The sequence below is a fragment of the Lutjanus erythropterus genome, chromosome 13, assembly GCF_056507025.1.
Source record: "Lutjanus erythropterus isolate fLutEry1 chromosome 13, fLutEry1.hap2, whole genome shotgun sequence".
In the NCBI taxonomy this organism is placed as follows: Eukaryota; Metazoa; Chordata; class Actinopteri; order Lutjaniformes; family Lutjanidae; genus Lutjanus; species Lutjanus erythropterus.
Window position 1 is genome coordinate 16,238,726 of NC_139329.1, and position 23,215 is coordinate 16,261,940.

General features: G+C 39.9%; 1 protein-coding gene across 2 annotated transcripts in view; it reads left to right on the forward strand.

Annotated features, from left to right (window-relative positions):
* The window catches only part of furinb (furin (paired basic amino acid cleaving enzyme) b), a 102,844-nt gene that overhangs the window by 42,514 nt on the left and 37,115 nt on the right, over window positions 1-23,215 (forward strand). For both annotated transcript variants that reach the window (XM_084733566.1, XM_084733567.1), the window contains exons 3-6: window positions 8,584-8,682; window positions 17,515-17,610; window positions 20,011-20,139; window positions 21,782-21,858. In XM_084733566.1, coding sequence (XP_084589692.1) covers window positions 8,584-8,682; window positions 17,515-17,610; window positions 20,011-20,139; window positions 21,782-21,858 — 401 coding nt within the window. The remainder of the gene's footprint in view (window positions 1-8,583; window positions 8,683-17,514; window positions 17,611-20,010; window positions 20,140-21,781; window positions 21,859-23,215) is intronic.

Below are 23,215 nucleotides of genomic sequence, written 5' to 3' on the forward strand. Positions count from 1 at the left end.
CAGTATGATTACTGATATTACCAGTAGTAGGAGAAAGCAGCCCCACTGCTGCGCCAGAGCAATGCAAAAAGCAAATGGATCCAACCTTCCCTTGACTCCATGAATATTCGATGCTCCGGTGAAGCATAGTTAAAGTTGGGTGTTTACTAATTTGGTTAGCGCATTTCTCCGACCAAGACAGGGATTTGAGACTTAAGAATCACCCCGGCGGGATAAATCTCAAATTAAAAAGGCGAGGAGCCATCTGAAATATTTAAGGTCTCTTTTTCGTGCGCACACACAATCTCACTTGCAAGGTCTTTTTTATCTCTCCTATTTCTCAGCGCCGTAGCTCAGAATCTTGAGAGTGCATGTGTGCGCGTACACGTGTGAATCACTTTGAACACCGACATGTTTGTGATTTCGAGATGCTGGCTGGATGGATCAGTGCCACTCTGAGCGAGGTTTGGCTGACTGATGATGCACCTTGACTCTGCATGCATGTGTGTGTGTGTGTGTGTGTGTGTGTGTGTGTGTATGTGTGTGTGTGTGTGTGTGTGTGTGTGTGTGTGTGTGTGTGTGTTTGGTCTATGATAAGCTCCCCTCTCCCTGCTCTGTCCCTTATCTTTTCTCTGAAAAAAAAAATCAGGGACCACAGAGATAAGTTACATCAGGAACTCTGGTTTTTCTACATTTTTTATGTCCGCAGCAAATGCATGAGATTCGAATACTCAGGCCATTTAATTTTCTGGTTTAATCTAACTCTAAAACCCTTTGCATCAAGGCATAAGAGATACGGTATAGATTCACCATGTTTTATTCAGGCATAGAATCACAGAGGGTGATACCATCATTGATAAGAATTACAAGGCAGTAGTCATTTACTGTGACAGATCTGTTTAAATTTAGTTTTATGGTAATATTAGCCAAAGGTCAGGCATCAGTAGGGGCTGTATTTCTGCTATCTTAGTTTTCACCATGACGCATGCCTTTTGTAGCCATTCCCTGCTTAGTTCTCCACCGTCTCCACTCATCTATTCTCCTGTGATACATTTCTTTCCCCTGCTTCACTTTTATTCCTTTTCTTTCATATTCCACTGTGTCCTACTACTCTCCCAGAATAGGAATAAGTCTAGCTGGACACACCTTGATTTAGAATCTCTTTACCTTCAAGGTTTTTGTGCTTTTCCCCCACAACTGTTTCTTTGTTTTTATTAAAGAAAATTTATGCAATGGCCCAAATCGGTTTTCACACCTTTCATGCTGCTTCTGTTACCTCACCGCTACTGCAGAAACGGTCTTCATAAGCGTTTTGTTAAATCTTTGCTATTCAGCCACATAATTAGCCAGAACAGTTTTTTTGTGCCTCTGCTTCTCCCAAGACAACAAGTCCCTTGAGCTGGCGAATGTGGTCGAGGCAGGCAACACGCAGAATCAGAGCTCATAAGATGCAAACAAATAATTACCCTTCATTTGAAAACACTCAATTAGCCTCTGTTTCAGAGTAAAATAATGAGCTTCTCCCACTAAGCGGAACCCCAGAGTTTCGGCTGTAATTAGTCTAAGAGATGGCAACCCAGTGGCTCAATGCAATGGACGATAATAACATGACTGTTTTATTAGCTCAACAGCAAATAGCACACCATACTGATGCACAACAACACATTTGGTGTGTGTAACCTGTAAGTAAGTAACAAAGAGTGCTCCTTTTTTCTGTAGGCTTTTGTGTGACTAAGCAACATAAATAAAAGGAAAGGGTGATGTATAAAAGGAAAAGAGAAAGAGGAGAAAGGACCGGTGAGCTGTGTGGCAATCAATGAGCTCTGCCGTGCCGCTGACATTTCTATCTCAGATGTGCAACAGAAGCTGCCTCTGAGTGCCTCCCTGCTGTACAGAGGAGCAGAAGAGCATTGTGTGCATTTCACATCCACTGTATGTGCCTACTGTAGCATTTTCCATCAAGGTTAGTGGATTCATATATGCCACAGGCTGTGAATTAAAGTGCCTGGTGTTAAGAGTGAATTACTATTATTGCTGTGTCTCTAACCAACCATTGATTGCTAGTATTTTTCCTTGAAAGATGGCTCTGATTGACGCCGAGTCCAATAAGGTGGATTTGCCTCTCTGCACTTTGCTCAAGCTTAAGGGAATACACTTAATGTGGAACTCTGTCACAGTCAATATGAGCGTAGTGGACCTTTTAAGCTCCCATGCTGAATACTGAGTATTTGTATTCAGTTCCCATGCTGAATGCATACAAAAACACGCACACACACACACACAGTAGTTGGAATCCACACACATACTTTCACTCTCTACTGCCTCTACACTGCCGCTTCTCTGAATATTGGAATTCTTTTGAGTCTCCCTGCAGAATTTCAGTTCGGTGATAAGAAAAATTAGATTTTATTACCTTTTCCATTGCCTATCACTTGAGACAACCACAGCGTGTCTGGCACGAAACAAATTTCAGGCACATTTCTCAGCAAGTGCAGTGCATAATTTTATCCTCGTCTAGTTTGATGAGAGTGGAAAGAAAACTTTCCGGCATTACAAATCAGTTTGAAACATTGGAGAGTTGCCTAAACACTTGTATGCACATACACGGCAATGTGAAATAACATTAGGTTACAGCCCAGTGAAAGCTTGCTACATTTCTGTTTTCGGCACCACTGATCTGAAGCCAATCCCCTATGGCCAATATTGACTTAACAACTGTGGCAGGAGGGGGATGGAGACCAAGGCAGCCACCATAGAAGAGACCAGGACAGGACGGAGCAGAATATGGGATGTAGGAGACACACTGTGACATTACTTTTCAGTCACCTTGAAGTCTAACAACCACTCTGGCCGATAACGTCAGCAGAGAGCTCGAATTCCCTGGTGGAGTGTAGAAAAATACTATGAGTGTGACCCCGATATGGAACATGCTGTGGTAAACACTGTCCTTTTAACTTTCATTGCCCAATAGTGAGTGGGAAGATAAAATGGGTTAGGTAAAGGATTATTAGAGAAATAAAAATCAAAAGTGAAACATTGATGTGGTGAGTGGGCTGAAGAAATAGTGAAAAACCCAGTGTGCAACTGATTGGTGCCTCTTTGATGCTCTTGCATAGCTCTCGGACTGACAGAAAGCTTTTGATAAGTGATCTTAATGTCAGTTGCAGTCAAGTTCAGCCAACGTGTAGACAACTGCACACTCTTGCAAGTTCAAAGTTGTTCACATTACAAACTTGAAGTACTTGACATTCACATCAGATGAACCCAATTTAGACAAATTTCAGTTCAGAAATAATGTCATTTTAAGGTGTCAGAATTCAAATTCTTTTTTGTAGCTTATCAAGATTGTTACTACATTGCATATTTCTCACTTAAAATGTTTTCAGAAACATATTTTAGTGACTATTTAGTTGTAAAATGAGAAATATTGTAACCGTGTGGCAACTATCCTTGGCTCTCACGTCTAGAATGGAACCCCAGACCTGCGAAAGATCTCACAATAGTGAACATTTTAACCCAAACTATTATCTTTCCCTAATCCTAACCAAGTGTTTTCTGTCCCTAAACCTACCCAGATTTTAAACAAAGCGTTGTCACATAAAGCATAATTAGTTTGTACAATGTGCACAATGAACAAACATCGTGCACAAATCACAGAGTTTAAATCTATGGTTCCTATGGTGTGTTTGTAATGATCCATATTTAGTTTAGATAGACAATGAGAGAATCTCAATGCATCTAATAAACTCTTTTTCCCCCCAACCCGAGAACACAGAGTGAAAAAAGTAAATTATTGTGCTCCATATAATATATTATATCTGAAAGTACATTACAGTGGCTACTTTCACTGGAGTTTACAAGGACATTTTTATTGTACTGTCTGTCCTTTCACAAGCCACTGCTCTCACAATCTGGGAGCATAAAATTTACTGAAATATTCCTTTGGATGAAGTAAAAAAAAAAGGGGATAATAGATGTCTCTTTAAAATTCCACAGACTCCAAAGTCACTTATAAGTGAGCCATATTACCTTAACCATATTAACAATATACCAATATTCTTCTACAAATCTATTGAGATCTGTTATCCTCTATTGTTAGCTTGTCCTTGACTCACAAAGGCCTATAATATGTTACTGAAGAAGTGTAGCAGAGTGCAACATTCTTGCTGATGTCAACAGTCATATCTTATTGTTCCTTTTTATACTTGCTCTACTTACACGCATGCTGATGGAAACACATTTCTGAAGAATGCAACAGTTTTTCAAGTACACAATACGCAGATTTGAATTTTGCCTGAGGGAAACCTCTGGGCACGTCTTAAAAATACAAATTTGCTGCAGTGTCCCACCCCCTTTTCATAAATGAAACATACTTCTGCGTGGATGCATATTTTAAAGATCACATGGAATAATCTTGAATTAGACGTAGAACGTATTTGGACTTGTTTTTATTGTAAAAGGATTATCTAATGCTGAAGTTACACAAAGGTATAGACAGGATGGAGATGGGGGTGAAACAACTAAAATAAGGAGTACATGAGATAGCAGCTCCTGGCACTGCTCAGTGGGGAGTGTAAAGGGCAGTATGCCTCTAATGCAGACTCAGAGCATAGTGGCAGGGTGACTAATGACCCACAGTGCTCTCAATTATTATCGCTGGCACGCATGCACACGCACACACACACACAAACACACACACTATATGATTCATTCCGGTTCAGACTGTAGAGAGGCATGACTCAGCCACACTCATGGGCAGCTACACCAACAGTTCTATCTCCATCTCAATTTCCCAAGACCCATAGACTCTTGGTCTAAATGAGGACATCAGCACTCCAGGAAATAGGTTTGTCCCACAGAAAAGCCACCCTGGTGCAGCACAAATTAGCTTTCTGCCCTACCGCAATCAATGTGAAAGTGGGTCTCATTAATTTCTCAGGTCACACCTCAATCTTGCATCATTCTGAGGTCCTTTCCTTTTTTTCACGGCTTGGACGTTACTTTCGAGATGGGGTGTCTGTAAGGTCAGTTGCTGATTGTCTAATTTAGTGAAGATGTCATGGAGTCGGCATCAACTGAGGACCTTGCACAACAGCGTCTCTGAGGAGAATATCCTCTTATAGTGGCTCTAATGAACCTTTCGGTCTGGTACTATTAACTATATAACTTCCAGTGTGCCAAGGTAACATATTTATATCTGGTTGGTGTCTGGGAGTTTAATGATAATTATCAAGTACAGTTTGACTTGAAGACAACTACTTCACCCATGTACATGTAAGTTTAAAAGGAGAATATGCAGTTATGTTTTGGGGCTTTTCTTGCCTTTGTTAGATAGGATAGCCGAAGAATAGATGGGAAAGGGGGGGTGAAGAGAGAGGGCATGACGTGCAGCAAAGGGCCACAGGCGGGAGTCGAACCAGCGGTTGCCACAGAGGATTGATTGATTGACAGCCTCCACCATCTGAGCTAAACAGCTGCCCCAGAATATGCAGCATTGATTGTAAACTCACCATTAAAAGTTGGCCCTTTTTCTCAAAGCAGTGCATCGGACAAATAATGTTGTTTTCTAATATAGTTTCACAGTGGTTACATTCTAATGCACAAATAAACACACCACCACCTGAACAATGCTGGATTTTATGTGAATACAGCAGATGCAATCCTTAGTCTGCTGTACCTGTGTGTGTTTGTGTGTGTGTGTAAAACTCTTTCTGCAGCTCTCACAGACGGACAGCAAAGGAAAGAGACAGAGAATGCAATGTATCGGATGTAACCAAGCCACAATCAAAATGTTCAATAATTCCACAATGTCCATGAAGTGATATTTATTGATATATTTAAAAAAATGAAGAAAAATTATGACTTAAAAAAGATGCCCTTTATTAAATAATATGTCTGACTAAACAGTTCTATTGGCATGAACTGCCGTCCCTTTATAAGATAATATAAGACTAATAAAATAATTAACCATATAATGTAAGATATTGCCACAGTGCAGTGTTGTATTGAGATATTTTTGATTGCAGTATTAGAAATATGTTTTTCATCCTTCGTAACAGTTGGTCTCTATAGAGAAGATCTTTACAGAGATTTTTATAGAGTCCTGACCTCACAACCTGCACGCTGTATTGGCTGGGGGCTAAACACCACTGCCAAACAGGCTGAAGTGCAGAAACGTCCCGTGCACAGCAAAATATAAGAAAATAAGACACTACAGGCAGAGAGCTTAATCTGCATGGATACAGCCATCACCATACACTTCTAGTGGGTCAGAAGTGATCATAGAGGGGGATTATGTTTATATGAGTCTTTACTATGGCAGCCACGATGCCCATGACCTCCATGCCCCCTCACTTTGGCTTTATGCCCCTGAAACAGTTATCTGCCCTGTGGCCACAGTGGCCTTGATTCCCCACCAGCACAGCCCCAGCTGATTTTGCCGTTTTCTCCTCTGTCTCTTTTCTTGTCAGTCCAGTTTTTAGACTCCACTGTCTTTTTTCGGAAATTCTGACTGGGAAACATCAAGTGAAACACTGTGCACATAACCAGCAGTGGGTTAGATATCAAGCCTGGTATGAACCACTGGAAAACCGGCCTGCAGCAAACTCGCATCAGAGACAAGAGCGCTCAGGAGCGTGAGAAAGCAAATGTGCTAATGGACAGAAGTGTCGACATGATGTAAACTTTCTTTGATCATAAAGCCTAATGTGTCTCTACGATTCTGTGGTTTACATTGCAGACTGGAGTCTGTTAACAGACCTGCGTTATGTGCACTCATTTTCACTTCATTGTGCTGCTGGATGCATTGTCTCTCACTATGGACCCATTAAAAATCATTTTTAAACTGTTAAGTTCAAATTCATTACGTTATTTCCGTGGACATTTGACCTTTCCAATTCTTGTCTGTAAAATGTTTTTTTAATATGCTGCACGGTATGCCTTTACATCAGAAAGAAAGCTTTTGTGTTGATATTTTTTCTTGTACTTGTGATATTTTTAGTCATTTAATCATTCCTTTTTCAAAGCCTTCTCCTCACAAAAGCAGCCTTATTCATCTTTTCAACGTGAACTCCAAGGGAGAAAAAAAAAAGATCCTTTTTGTATAACACTGAGTAATTTAAGACTGATGGCCACTCGGGTTTATGTGGAAATTATCACAGCAAGTGATTTCAAAGTCAAGTCTTAATTACAAATATTTGACAAATGAAGTCAAATTGGCCGGCACTGGGCTGGCAGCTTTATTTCAGTGCTGCCAAACTAGGCCTCTGAGCTCCATCCTCCAGTCTGGTCGACTCGCAGACAGCCAGCCGGCAGAATCAGCCTGCAGCCCCAGGAGAGCCTTCCATCCTGCTGCGTCTGCTCTTCTCCCTCCTCACACGCATCCATCCTGCCTGGTCGGCCTGTCAAACCCTGCACCCCCCCCCCCCCCCCCCCCCACCCTTGCCCATCCCTTCGTCATTCCCCCTCCTCCTCTCTTCCTCCGCTCCACTGGGCTTGTGAAGGTGAGCCAGTCCCCGGTGGCACTACTGTACAGATTGCGATGCTTCCTCTTCAAATGGAGGCTGCTCTCATGTGAATACCCGTGTTAAGAGTGGCGGGGCCGCCCCTCGCTTTTGTTTTCCTCTACCTTTTGTTTGGTTATTTTTGTCTTTTTTTACCGTGCACTTATCTCTGAAGGTCTGTTTTATGTAGTCTCTATCTTGCTCTCAGGTCATCTGTCCTTGACCATGACTTGGGGGAGGCACAAGCTGCTTCGTGTGTCACTTAAGAGCACGGCTGACAGAAAGAAAGCACTCCCCGAGGCTTTAGGCTAGTTTGGTGACAGCTGTCACCCAATTGCTTGTCCTTAAAAGCTCTTTTATGAGCAAGGCGTGTGAAGGAACACTGACAGTGGCACAAGGAATGTTTCAGCCTAGTTCTGAAGTGACTCTACCTCTAATGGATGCGACTAATCATTTTTCATAGATACTGTCCATCTGCAGTCGTATAATGGATGTCTTTCTGTCAGTGCACTTCTGTGTGTGTGTGTGTGTGTGTGTGTGTTTGACATTTTCTCTAGACTGCAGAGAAGTCACTTCACTCCACTTCCAGGTTAGCTTCTGTTCCTCTGGGTTTTGTTGCTCAGCAGAGTCGACAGGTTCTTTTATCATTCTCTCTGAAGAGCTGAAACATGAATCTGGTTTTTGCTCAAATAGCTAAGTAGATGTCTAACTCTGCACTGGCTAGTGGAAATTTAAGATCTCCTTTAAACAATAATAAGAGACCCATTTTGTTAGCATTCAAGACTACAAATCTCACATGGCTTATTATAGCACGTCTGTGGCAAAGCCTCACGCGATATGTTTTGGGTGCTAATAAAATAATGGTTGTTTTATGTGTGAGAAGGTGAAGAGACACATTTCTACGAGCCAGCACAGGAATAGATACTCATTTAGCTTTGCATATGGACAGAAAATGCCAGGCTTCGATGTCCAAATGGGCTGTTTCCGAAATGAAGACTATCTGCTCGTGTCTGCACATGAACGCGTTGGTGAGCACGGTGTTTTATCTGTCCGTCTAGTTGCTGCAGGTGAACTCATTGCCTTTCCCTTTGTGTTTGTGCAGGTTTTTGGAGATTATTATCACTTCAGGCATCATGCCGTGGAGAAGAGGGCTTTGTCTGGCCACAGGGGGATGCACATCAGACTGCAAAAAGAACCACAGGTAAGACTGGTGTCAGCTCCCACACAGATCATCGCAGCGCTCCATGTTGGCAACAAAAGGCCAAAAGACAGATTGGATTACACACACACAGAGTGTGTATATCACAGGAGAAAAGGATGCCAGCATCAATGACAGCTTGTCAAACTCTGTATTCCTTTCAGTCCACACCGGTCCTTCCATCTGTCCCCCTGACCCGATCTGAGGTACCACGTAGCTGTAAATATGCAAAAAAAAAAAAAAACTCCCAAACATGACGACAGCTGGGAGTATCTCTGTGTTTAGCTTCACATTTTCCCCAGTCATGTAAAATCATTATTTGCTTCTAAATGTTAACTAAAATTCCTCAATCTAACATCCAAAAACACAAACATTTTCCATCCCTGAATATATAATATATATCTCCATTTGGGCATCTGGTTCAGAATTTGCACACAGCCCAGCCATCACTTTATACCTGGCGTGCAATAACTGCAAAAGTCTTTTTTTCTGTGTATACCAGATGTAGTTGAGTCAGCATGGAAATGCCAATGTAGTGTTGGGACGGGTTTTTTTCTTACAGGGGATTAAGAGATAAACAGTCTCACATTGCCAGACCTATATCTGTACTATGTTTGCACTGTTCATACAGGAGGAAGATCTGGCAGGATGCACTCTTATTCTGTTGTTAGTTAAAAAACACACAAAAAAAAAACAAAAAACAACCTCTTTTGATTTTATATCTTAAACTGAGAATTACACTCTGGTCAAATTCATTTTTCTGACAGCAAGTTTTTCTTCTCATCGACAGTGACAATGGAAGTCAGAAGAGAAAGTGAAGGAGGGCAGAAATCACTTATTCTATCTTGTTGTAAATCAGCCTTCATGAATAACAAGAACCTTTTTCTGTATTTAAAATCATTATCAGGTTTCTTCTTTGCATAATGAAATTCATGCACTGGCTTGGAACAAATTTGTTGATTGATTGATTTATTAATTTTGCTTGGTTGTTGATTTGTTCATTTTAGTTAACATTTTTTACACTGATTGAATTCACATAAACACATTACTCTTGAATTTTTATTACACCTAAATCTTCACAATCCAGCAGCCTTCAGATCAAAGCACGTCAACCCGAGCTGCCTCACAGTACAGAGAAAATAATCCTCGAGGAAACACAAGATATGATCTTTAAAAAAGACATTTTATTGTATATGAAAATGATAATAAGATATTATTATTACACGGCTGTCTTGTGAAGACAACAAGAGATATGCTGATAACAAGCCTATATATAAAAACTGTAATTTTACCCAGAAGCTGGCATTATTTGGGTTTTATTATCTTATCTAAAATGCACAGAAGAAATGTTGCAGTAAGACAAAGCAAACAATCTTTTCAGATGTACTCTATACTAATTCACTCTGTGCGCATGTGGCTTGGGAGGTGTGTGTGTCTAGAGGGGACAAATAACGTAACAAAAATAAACATTAATATGGTACATTTTTGACTTAAAGAATGTCATAACCTTTTACAACATGTGTTCATGAGCTTTACTGTTTTTATTCGCTCCTGAGCTGTTGAATGAGGAAATTTATTCAGACGTGAGCAGGCAAAATGCCACACAGGTCCCAGGAACAAAGACGGGTGCTCCACAAACCTCTCTGTAAATGGTTTTCTATATTTTCTATATAATAATGTAGAAAATAGTTCTGTCGACAGTGAGAACCGTGGAACATTGATTCTGAAAAGAGACATGGCTGTTGTTTTTCTATTGTTATGTTTTTACGCTTCGAGTGCTGTAAACAAAATGCTCTTCACCTCCACTGTGTGTGAATTCTCACTGGCAGCAATCTCAAAACCTACAATAAAACCAAATATTTTTTGCATGGCAGGATACATTTGCACTTGGGGTAAAAGGGAATGGATATTTTCCTTTGTGAAGAGCTGCTGCCACCTGATTCAGCAGCACACTGCTGCCATGTTTACATTGGAAACACTGGAGGCAGCAGTGGTAATTGCTGCTATTTAAGAGCATCTCAAGAGGTACCTGACTGGTGCTAAAAAGGGGGCAGTTAAGAAGTGAGAGCAGACTTGGACCATCTGTAGCAAGCAAGGGCTGCCAAGTAGAGCCCAAGGACTACTCTCTTGCTTTTCCTGAGCCCGAGTCAAGCTGGCTGAGGAGAAAACTGATGTGGTCTGACAAGCACAAAGGCCCCAAGACATCATTAGTGAGATATGGTGACATTCACTGAGGCCAGTGGTGTCAGGGGTCAGGCTAAAGGGACGTTAACAAGGCTCTGAGAGCGTATGGGTTCAGAGGTGTCTGCCGGGAAGCTGGGAGAGCACCATGACACTTAGATGGTTATTTGGGATCTTCCAAATCAACAACAAATGAGATTTAGTATGGGCAGTGACAGAGTCGAGGATAAAGGATTGGATTGCATAAACCACTTTAAAAATACTGCAAGGAACTTTCATATTTGGCTGATTGTGGAGGCCCCTGTGGACAAAAGACATAGTGTTTCCACTGGAATAACCACAAAATATAACGTCAAAAATAAAATTATCTAAATAGAAGTCTCGTCCTGCTTTTTTTTAACTGGCTAATGTACTACTCACTGTAACCTTGATTGGAAAAATGAAAATATAGGGTTGAAGAAAAATTAGAACCATATATTGTGAACAATACAATATGGCAGGTGATATACTTGCTTTTACTTACATTTCACATATTCGCATCTATATGCATCATGGCTGCCGCACATGTCCTGCATCCATTTGGAACAATAGTTATATATCTCTCATAGTGTCCAGTGGTTTTTCCCTGTCCTGAAAAATGTGTCTTGGTATATCCTCCTTCCCTTCAATCCCCATAAATTAGCTGTTGTCTCAACAAATCATTTCATTTTTATGAGACTGTTATGGTTCCCTTAAAATTTTCTGTAGTAGTTTAGAGCAAATAGGAAGGGTTTTTACTTTCAACATCCTAAGGAAAATTCTGATGGTGATTTAATGCAACTCATTTTTTCATAAGGTGTCCTTGATGAAAATTTAAGGGCAACTCTAGTCATGCAACCGGGCACTGGATTTCAGAATTGTATAAAATGGTGAAGGATGAAATGCAGAATGAACTGTTGGCAAAAATTGTAATAATAAACAATCAGTTGAAAGTTGATGTCCTCCTAATAAGTTGCAGGCATGACTAGAATTAATTTGAAAGATTGAAAGTGATTTTTACTGTGTGCCTAGATTGCAATGCCAAAGCATGTAGAATTTAAAACCGGAGCCATACCAGCAGCAGGGAGATAAAGATGTGTCAACTATAAAGACATTTTTGACAGAATATCTTTCAGGTTCATCTCAGGCAGTAGTTCAACTTAACACCGTGCTTGAACCTCCAGCTATTCAGGGCATCAGGCTTCCGGCTAGGGAGCAACAGTTTGTCCTTAGGTTACCCACCCACCCACACAAGCAGCAACAGTCCAAACCTCAGGCACAGCATGACCACTGCCAAAAAAAAAACATCATAGCGTAAGTGAGTGGGTTTGTGTTAACATGTGTTTATTAATGTGCATTTGTATATTCACAGGTGTGCATGAGACCATCTGATCCCTGGAAAAGGGGAAAGGAAAAGGTTCTGCTTCACCTAGTTTAAATAAAACACGTTTAAAAGGCAGTGAGAACATAATGGTTGGATTTGGATTAGTCAATGCTAAGCTTTGAGCTCGTTACAGTGTTTCCTCTCTGTAATTTGGCTGCTGTCTCTCACATTACTTCCATTGTCTCTTTTCCTCTGCTCCGCGGTGCTAACATGCCGCTTATCGCCATTCCCTTTGAATAATCACACAGTGGCACGATGACATTGGCAGCTGCATAAGCTTTTACCGTTTTGCTTGCGAGGGTTGTTTGTCATCTGCTCTCCACACCCCACACCTTCTCTATGAGGGAAGGAATCGATTTGTTTTGGGGTGGCTGCTGCTGGTTTTGTACAAACCGCAGTGTAAGGCAGCTTACTGCATGCTGTGTTTCTGAGGGACCTTTCCCTACATCACTCTTGCTCTCTCTCTTTCTCTCACAGTTTCGCTACAGTCTCAGGCTGTAAGACTGCATTCCATCTTAACTGTGCAGAGGCCTCGCTGTTAAAGGACAAGGCTGCTGATATGCTACATTTTTGTTATTGCCAATAAATCCCATGAAAAGAACAAATCCCACAATACATTAGCAGTTTCTCAATGCATTCTGGCTTCCCTAGCTTGTGTGAGGCACCCCGAGCCCACATATTCCTACTGAAGACATAAATCTTTAAATATGAGTCATGACATGAGGGACATGAGGAAATACTGAATTTGTCGTGCGCTGGGGTTAGGTACTCAAAGTCGCAGGTTGCATACATCCACAGGTTGTGAATAGTTCAACTCCGGTCTGACAGAGGGATTTTTCCCTCTCAGATATGAGTTATTTTTAGAGGCCTGAAGATATAAAATGATCCAGGAAAATCAAATATTAAAGGAATGTCTGCAAAGTAAACATAGGCCCGTGTAGCTTTTTTTTTTCTGCTTTCCTATTCTGTTTATCGTCTCACAACCCCTCAAATTTATCTTGCAGCCCCTTGAGGGGTCTTGGGTAGTGCTGGGCAATATAGACAAAATCAAATATCATCATCGATATTTACCAATATTGTGACAGTATATTAGGCAAACTATAAAATGATGAGATTTTTTGATAAATAATCATCACTAATGTAGATATAATAATTAGGTGATTAAAAACAATTAATAGAGCAGCCAGAACAGTCTGTGAAGTTCAGAAAATTACATCCAGGGTTCATAAAAACTTGAATTTTCAAGGTTTGAAAAGTCTTTGAAACTGCTTTAAAAAATAAATTTCACTGCTTTTATATTAAATTACTTTCTAAGCAGTTCACTTTTTAGATAAAGAAATAAAATAAGTTGGAGAGAAAATGAAGACCTCTGCCCGTGTGGCTACATTTAGTGTGATCTGTCAGTCTGTGTTGATGTGTGTCCTCTGATGGAACAGTGAGTTGAAGGCTACTAGACAACAACATGCCAGGAGGCTGCTTTGGCTTGAAAACAAATAATGAAAAGGATTTTACTGAAATTTGAGATGTTTAACCAGTGATGGCTTGAGTAATTGTTTTATATTGGCTCAGTCAGGTTATATAGGAAGTGAATCTACTTACAGACAGGTAATGCATTTCGAATAATGAAACTTTGTTGTGTTTTCTTTTTAACTTATCACCCTTCTGGAGAATGCTGTCACAAAACATAATACAGTATGTATATAAATATGTAATTAACCACAGCTATAAGGTGGACATTATTGTAATGCAGCCTTTAAAACCAGGAGAAGACAATATTTATAGCATATAACAATATCCAAAATCTAAGACGTTATCTAGTCCTCTGTCATGATTTCAGTATAAATGATATATTGTCCAGCCCTAATCTGATTAGCAGTACCAAAACAGTGTGAGAAAGACTCAAAATAAACTACAGTGCCCATGTCTGTCATAATGTGTGGCTCACTGATGGGTTCGTAACAGTCTTTGACAACAATTGAGATGTATGGCTCAGAGGAGGAAACTATATCAGGTTTTGGATACACAGACAATACTTGTTACTCAGCTCAGTTCATTGTTGGTTCTGGTCTTTTCAAGGGATTTTTGTTCTTTTAACATACATTCTTTCCCCATAAACTGTGAGAGCACAGATCCATAGATCAAAGCACAGGCTGTGTCTCTAACAGTGTCTCTGTGTTACAAACAATACCAGCACAGCTTCGTCTTCCTCAGTCATCAGACAGGAAAAGCCCTCAGGACAGTGTGCAAGAGATGGAACAAATAGTTTATTTCTCAAGTGGATTATGGACCGGGGCCATGTGGAGACCTCCTTCTTGTCTCGTGATTGCTTCTTCGTGCGGTTGTGTTTGGCTACTCTTTGTCTTTGTCCCAGACCTCATGGTGGTTCTTGTTTCTACTTTATCTCTGTGTTCTTATTTATTCTCCATCACTGACTTGTTCTCCAGGGAGATATCGATTAAGAGTGGGTGATTTGGCTGGAATGTTGCGTTCCACATTTCTCGTACATACAAACACATAATTACACAATTTTCCATAATTAAAAACATTTCATCCTTCAGATCTAACAAAAAGTTGTCACTCAGACGTGAGATATTTTGCTAAAGTGTTGTGTTCTTAGCTAAATCACTGTTTCTGTGCAGGCTGCATTAGCTTAATGAGTTAAGCTAATGTTAATTTGGCAGGAAAGAGGGTTACATCAAACTATGCTTAAAAAATAGGTGAATAAAAATTAAAATGATGAACGTTTAGCATAGGCATTTTTATTTTTGTAGTTGTGAAATGGATTTTAAACCTGCAAAAATCCTGCTTATATAAATAATCTGAGTTGAATGTGCTAACGTTTAATCATCTGTATTCTTTGACAGTGAATCGTGAGTATCCTCAGCGGATGCTGTGTCCAGCAGATCATCGTCTGTTTCATGTATCAGTTGTAATTTTGCTCTCATAATAATGTGGTGTGCAGTGGGCAGCAGTGCAACGAGGTCAGCCATGTGCAGTTATAAATGTAATGAAATGAGATAAATGTTAATTAGTCTAGGGTCACTTGAATGAGGTTAATGGCTTCATTTTCTGAGGCAAAGTTTTCAACTAGGTTAGGAGCCACACCGCCCCCAGTAGCTGTGCTGAACATGTTTTTATTCAGACCACATTCTTTATAAGAGCATGTAATCATCAAATCAAGCAAATAGAGAGGCCTTGCCACCAGGAACAACTCAACAAGCAAAAAGAGATAAAACTGACTGAAAAGAAATTAAAATACTTAAATAACAAGGCATACATCAGAATCTGCAGGGCACTGCAAAGGAAATTCACTGAGTTAGACATGCTTCACTTGAGTGTTCTTTATAGAAGTGGAACCACTTAAAGCTTTGTCACCTTCAGCAAAAAATAAGCAAAAGATGCATTTATCACTGACAATAATAACGCACAATAGCATGTACTCAAACTGCTGGAGAGGATAAGTGGCTCTGCTTTGGTTTCACTCCATCTATGCAAATTCCCTCTGCAACAGTTTTAGTTTAATCCAAGTTAACTTTTAAATATTATTTGAATCTGTTACTCCATAACTCACACTTGCAAGAATAATAGCAGGTTTTTGTTAAATTATATCAAAGTGTAGCATTTCTTAAAGCAGTATCTCCGGTCTTTTACGCGAGATCCAACGTTCTCTGTGGTTTCCTAATGGCTTCATTTCTCATTCTTTGGATCACGCACATGCTGTGGGCTAACTAATTTATTTATGAAAATATTCATTCTGTTATAGGAAGACATGAAACCCTTGTTGGCATGCTCGTCTAGGTGGAATACCGTTCCATCTGTGAGAAAGTATGGAAGTTGACTGGTTGTGTATTCCATATTCAAACTGAGCAGACTTCACAACTAAGAAATCAGATGTTGTTTTTGTTATTGAACAGCAGACAGGTGTTTCTGTTGCAAGTGGAAGTATTTTTGACCACTTTCAAAATGGAAGAGGTGCAATAAAATATATGTCTTTAGAGTCCATCACACCACAGAAAAATGTCTTATTAACCACCCAACCAAATTTGAATGATTATGAAAATCCATGAAAATATAAATGTACTCAATCAGGTTTAAAGATTGTGAAAAAAATAAGCGGTTTTCTCCATTCTGACATGCTGGGGCTGTGTTCACTGTCTCAAGTGTCAGATAACACTACAACCTGAAAAATGGATGCTCCATCTAGCAGCTTTATTAGACTTGCACAGACATGTTTGAGCCACCAGAGCCGAGGACAGTGACCCACTCGAGAATTAACTCATTCCCCTTAATCTGCAGCAAAATTATTTTCTTCAGCATCGGGTTGTTATAACCAGGGCAGGAAGTTCATGAGATGCCATGAAAGTTGAAAATCCTGAACACAGAAACAGTTTAACAGTCTAACTTTACAATTCAGTGGTTTCAATGGTTTGCAGTATCTTCACGTTTTCAGCAATTATTTTCTAACATTTATTATGTGTTTAGAAACAAATCTCTGAATTTCCTGAACACAGACAAATATTTGGCAGTTGAAGAAGAAGGTTGCCACATCTGGAGGAGGCGCTGCTACCTTCACGATGCAACTTGATAAACTCAAACCGAATTGTTTTGTTTTTGTCTAGTATTTATGTGGTGTGAGTTTAAATATTTAAGCATAAATTGAAATATTAAATTCCACAGGTGTCTTTATTTATTTTTACTACTGGCAACCATGCTCACAAAGCGAAGTACCTGTCAAAATATATTGATGCAAGCAAGAAAAACCTTCATTGTAACTGGCATGTGGACAGACATTCAATAATTTGCTATTGTGTGGTTTTTGGCAAGCATGTTTGGTTCTCTTTTTTTTTTTTTACAACTTTAGAAACAAAACTAATGACATTTATTATGTGTGATATTAGCAATTTCTGTCACACACCCCAGCCAATCCCATACAAACCCCTGCAGCCTTCAGGACTTCAAAGGCCCCTACTCTGACACACTGTACAGTAGCCACTTTCCCCTCTGCATCTTAGGAATGAAATAAATTAGATTTGCTTCACATCTCTGCCTCTCTTTCTGGTTATTGCTTTTCGAACACAGCTGGGGCCGTGTTTTTCCACGTCTCCGGTCTGTGGGACATTGCAACACTTTCTGAAATTAGAACATTAGTAATGACACAGGAGCATACGAGGATAACTGTGTAAACTATGAATTTTCTGTGTGTACGTGTGTGTGTGCGTGTGTGTGTGTGTGTGTGTGTTTGGGCACCGCAGGTCCTGTGGGCGGAGCAGCAAGTGGTGAAAAAAAGGAAGAAGAGGGACGTCTATGAAGACCCAACAGACCCTGATTTCCCCAAGCAGTGGTACCTGGTGTGTGCTGTTTTCTGTTTTCTTATCTTTACAGCTGAGACCTCATTAGTCTATCATTATGGCAAATATGTTAAAAATTTAGTCACGCTTTATTTTACAGTACACTAATAAGTTGTAACGAGCTGTACTTTTTATTAAATTAGACAAAAACTAGAAATATATGTTCTTTAGTAGTCAGTAAACAAACAGCTATATCTTAATTAGACACCATACACCCAGCGGTACACTAACAAGACATAACAAGCTGTGCTTTATTTCAAATTAGACAAAAACTAGAAACAATATGTTTGTAGTTATACCCTAATTAGATACGATACACCTAATGGGACATAATATTTAACAAGCCATACTATGTATCAAATTAGAAAAAAATAGAAATAATCTGTTCTGTATTAGACAATATTAGATCGTAATTAGACTTTATTAGATTGTAATTTAGGACACATTACGACAAAGAAGTAGACATCGGTCTTGCCTATTCTGCCAATTCTATTTCACTTAAGTTTATAGTACACTCCTGATGTAATTTGTCCCTAATTACCCTCTAATAAAGTTTGATAAGGGTTTGATATTGTCTAATAAAGAACACTATTTCTAATTGTCATCTAATTCCATACAAAGTACAGCTTGTCATGTCTGTTTAGGGCACTGTTAAATAAAGTGCAACCAAACATTTAAATATTCAGTATATTATTTATAAATTGGTATACATAGTGTAATTTGCAGTAGCATGCTTATTGTTGAAATCTGTGTCATATTACCACAAAGAAAGATGCACAGTAAAGCTGAATATAAGATGACTTAAATTTTTGAATTTCTAACTTAAGATTTCAAAGCTATGGAGAAGGTCTTCCCCTGCATTCAGATTTTTTGAATAGCAAAATGCACATTTTTTCAGTTTTCGCCATGCAATTATTTCTGATTAAACACTGAAGGACTCCTCATTCATCCCTCTCTGAGCAGAGCAGCACTCTGTGTTTTCAGCTCTGTGGAAGCATGTGAGGATACCTGATTGAAAGATGTATTCATTATCGCAGTGGCAGAAGTTATTAATTCCCTTATGGTCAGCCAGATAAGCATAAATTGAATTGCTTGTCTTTTGGACTAACCCTGAAGGGCTTAGTTACATCAGCTTCACCACCAACACAAGGTTTCCTCCGCGAAACGTATAATACAATGCTTCCCAGAATGCTGAGATGAATGTTAAAATTAAATGTCAGGACAGATCGGCTCCTGAGCGGCATCACCTGTGAAACATTGATAGAAAATGGTCCTGGCTCCATGTCTGTTTCGTTATTCACAGCTTTTCTCAGAGATGCTTCAATTTGCCCTAATCTCCCCTTTTTCCTTTTTTATATGCACAAAACCTCTGTCACTGCAAGGGATTAATGACAACATTGACTATCCCAGACATAAATCACCACTGAATAGAAGTTGTGAAACCACCTCTGCCATTCAGCATTAGACCTCTAATCGTTTGAGGACTTAAGCCCCTTTTTCTCTATTCTACACAGCTCTTACTTGAGAACCAAACAAAGATGGTTTCACTGAAAGTACATACTGCCAGTACTGAAGTTTTGTCTTGGTATCGCAACCGTTTTGTTTTGTTTTTTTCTATTTAGTGAGCTTTTATTTTGGTTTACTTGGGTACATCAGTTTGTGGCAAACATTTACTTAAAATGTATTGAACGGTGTTTGCAAGTTAAAAGACTACATTCAGGAATTTAGGCTTACCTAAGTATCTAAGCGTTCTCACAGAGGTGCACATGCAGTAGTTGTGCCCGGTGGAGAAAACTCAGCAGGAAACAGAGGAGGGGGCAGAGAAGGTTGTCTGTGATGTTTTTCCATTCCTCCGTCTACCTTACATGTTTATCCGTAACCATCTCTTTCACCTCCGGCGCTCACTTCTCTTCATATTTCTCACAGTACGAATTTTCCCTTCTTCATCCAAATCACGCTTTGCCACCCCGTATCCCCCATTTGTCTCCCTCTCCCCTCCTCTTCTTGAAGCTTGCAGACAGTTATTTCTTCTGCGAGAGAGGCAAATGCTCTCACCATGATTTCTGACCTGCAACAGGTTGTCTGTCTTCTTTCTGACAGCGTAACTACAGCAGGATGCTCGTGCTGAGCAGCTCAGAGCAGGCAGACGTGTCCGGGTGATGCATTAAAATTGGATTTTAAGTGTTCATGAACTACCTCTGATCTTTCCTTTTATGTCTTGTTTTTTCTTGTATTGAGCATTTCTGTTTTCATTTCTAACATAGGATTTTTCAGCGAGAGAAAGGTCTTCGCAGATGATTTGAGCTGTTCTCACATGGACAGACCTTTTCTGCTATTATGTCTGGGCAGTGTCAGTCACAGCAGATTGACAGCTTAACAAATTCCTTGTGTCTCCTCCAGTCCACCCCAACACATCAAGACCTGAATACCAAAGTAGCCTGGGCTCAAGGCTACACGGGAAGAGGTGTAGTGGTGACTATTCTAGATGACGGCATCGAGAAAGACCATCCGGATCTCATCAACAATTACGTAAGTCAAAAATACAAAGTAGTCTCCTGATTTGTAATCAGCATTTCGGTTACAGAAAAATGATAGTGTTAACTTTGACAAGAATTTTTTATTTAGTTTTAGTCTTAAGCTGCTTTTACACTGGATAAAAAATCTACTAACACCCAATAAGAACTGTTTTTTGTTGGAAAGGGTGCAGTTGGCATTCAGTCCCAGGTCAAGTGTCTCTGCAGTGGTCACAGGTATTTATTGGCTCCAGCTCCAGTCACTAATGAAGGTTTGCTGCTTTTGTCGGTAATAAAGCAGATACCTGAACTTTCAAACAGCAATGCAGGAGAAAAACTAAACTTCAAACCGCAGAGATTTAGTTGGAAACTAGAAAATTACTGAGAGCTGAACAAAGAGAGCCTTTTCTCTCTAGCCCCTAAACAGACATGAGTTCAGTATCGGCTTTCCAGCACCCATCAGGAAAAACTGACAAACTCATCTACTGGCGATGGGAAAAGGGTCTGTCGCTTATTCTTAACTATTTTAGCTGCATATTCACACTAATTTTGGTGTTAAAATGGTATTAGTTGCTTCCTAAAAACTGTAGTTAATTAAATTCTCACATCTTTTGTTTTGCTTTATTCAAGATTTATTCAATGATTTGGTCATAATTTTCTTTTGCTGAAGGATATTTCTCCTGGCTGTATAAATACTAATGAAAAGTAGGTATACCTTGAACTGTGTTAGGCTGAGAAGGTGTTACTGACACATTCTTTCATGTAAAAATGAATGCATAAGTCACTATGGATGAGTCGTTATCGGTTTTCGGACACTGATGATGTTTATTATCTGACAAAACAGACTTTTTATATTATTATATTATTACTGAGGTCTTCTGCTAAATTTGACGCCATGCTTCAAATTATGTTAAATGTTAATCAGAAGAGTTGGTCTCTGTTTATGAAATTGTAAGAAATAATAATTACATTTTAGAGGGAGTAGATATGTGCTGTAAGATTGTCTCCGTTAAATCTGACAATATGTTAATGAAGCAAGACAAAGTGCCCTGAATCCACACAGAACTTTTTATACATTAAATATAGTCCTAAAATGGAATTAATATGTACATGCTATCGACTCAGTCTACTCAAATAACTTATATAAACCTGAGCAGACACGTCGTGACAGTGTGTTTTCAGGTGTCTTTTCAAATTGGTTGCGTTTTGTCCACACGTCTTTAATCCACAAGGTGTTCCTCACTAGTGGAACGCCTCAGTCTGTCCTCTGAATGTAAGAGAAAAGTGTCCACAAGTCATCTCTCCTCTTTCTTCTGTTTTCTTTCTTTTCTTCTCACCTGACAGGCTGCTGGTGAAGATGAGGCATGCAGCTTTTGAGCTGGCTTCATTCTATTAGTGCTTTGAGATGGTTAATTATTGCGATCTGACTAAGGTTTTCCACCTGAAAAGAGCCAACTATTTCTTCTTGTCATGACTCATCAGCGTATAATGAACAAAGATTTTATCATTTTTGTCAATATCTTTTTCATTCACATCATTAACACAACTTAGTCATGAAATAAAAGGACTCCAGTGAATATTTATTTATCAAAATCTTTGTTGACAAAATAAACACAACTTTATTGAATGGTGTCCTAACCTTTTCATGTCCCTTGAAGGACCCTGAGGCCAGCTACGATGTTAATGATGGAGATGCCGACCCCCAGCCGAGATACACGCAGCGAAATGAGAACAGGTAATTTGGCAAGAGCGGCATTCTGGCAACACCATGATCCTAATTGCTTCAAACAGAGCTTTCAAACTTTATGGAAATTTGGCAAGCAACAGGCACAGACATGATTAATTTCTTTGTGAGAGTGGGCATTCATGAGCCGAGGAGAAAAAAAATTGGACTGGGATTTTCTCTTCTACCAAACAACACTTGTCCAACCCTCATTGTTTCTGACTCGGCAGTAGCTTCCTACAAATGTTAGCTGACAGGGAATGGCACTGGCAGGAATGCACCATGTCTATACAGCTTGTGGCCCAGTGCTTTTGGCTGAAGCATTTACATTGAGAAACCAATTATATAAAGTTTGAAAGCACTGGTGCAGTCACTCTGAAAAGTCTTGAAAGATAGCGCTGTGTTTTTTCTTCTTGCTTCAGTACACAAGCTGAGCTGCTATAGCTGTATTTCAAGGTCCAGCCCATATAGCCCTTGCAGCCTCTTTGGCACATATTTGTTGCTAATATAATAGTTGTTTACTTGCCCTCAGTGATTCTTGCCCTCGCCTTCCAGTCTATGGTGATCGTATTAAAACATGTTCACCCCGATTTAATGATGGAACACTAAAGCTCCAGCAAGGGCGAATCCTAAACCTTCATCCCCTCCCTCTCTTTTCCCGTTTCTCCAAACACCATGGTCCTCAGCCTTAGTCCAATCCCCCTGGAGCAGATGAGAAGCTACATCCAGCCTCTGAAATGCACAGCAGGATTTGTCTCAAATCTCTCCCTTTTCTGGGACGACTGCCACCGTGTCTTTTTTGTAGCTGTTTGTTGTTTGTTTTTGTTCTTTATTTCGGCTTTCAAAGCGCAGCATCCACTTTCAGTTGGTCAGAAGGAGACGCTAAATAAGCTTAACAAGTTCCATGAGATTGTAGAAACTAGTGTGTGAGAACAGAATCATTTCTGTGCCGCTGTTCTGATTTGAACTTTCACGTTTCTTATCTCTCTAAGCCGCCTCTGTTGTACAGGTAGCGCTTGTTTTTCTGTCTTCATCTGAAATGTGATCTATTCATCTACAGCGTTTACTTATCTTGAAAGAGGGGGTAGCATCAGCAGGTTTTTTTGAACAGAGGCCTTGTTTCTTGTCCTTGCCGACAGCTCGAGCAGCCATGCGGAGCGACCCCAGCCCTTTCTGTCGGTGCAAAGTAGATCCCACTCTGTCCTGCTGATGGAACAAAGCACTACTGGAGGGGATTACTCCTTGCCTCTGGTTCAATTCAGCTCCCCAACTGCACCGTGCTATTACTTCAGAAAGACGCTCACATAATAAAAACACGGAGTGCGCTGATTTGCACTCGCACACACACTCTTATGCTCATGTCAGTGGA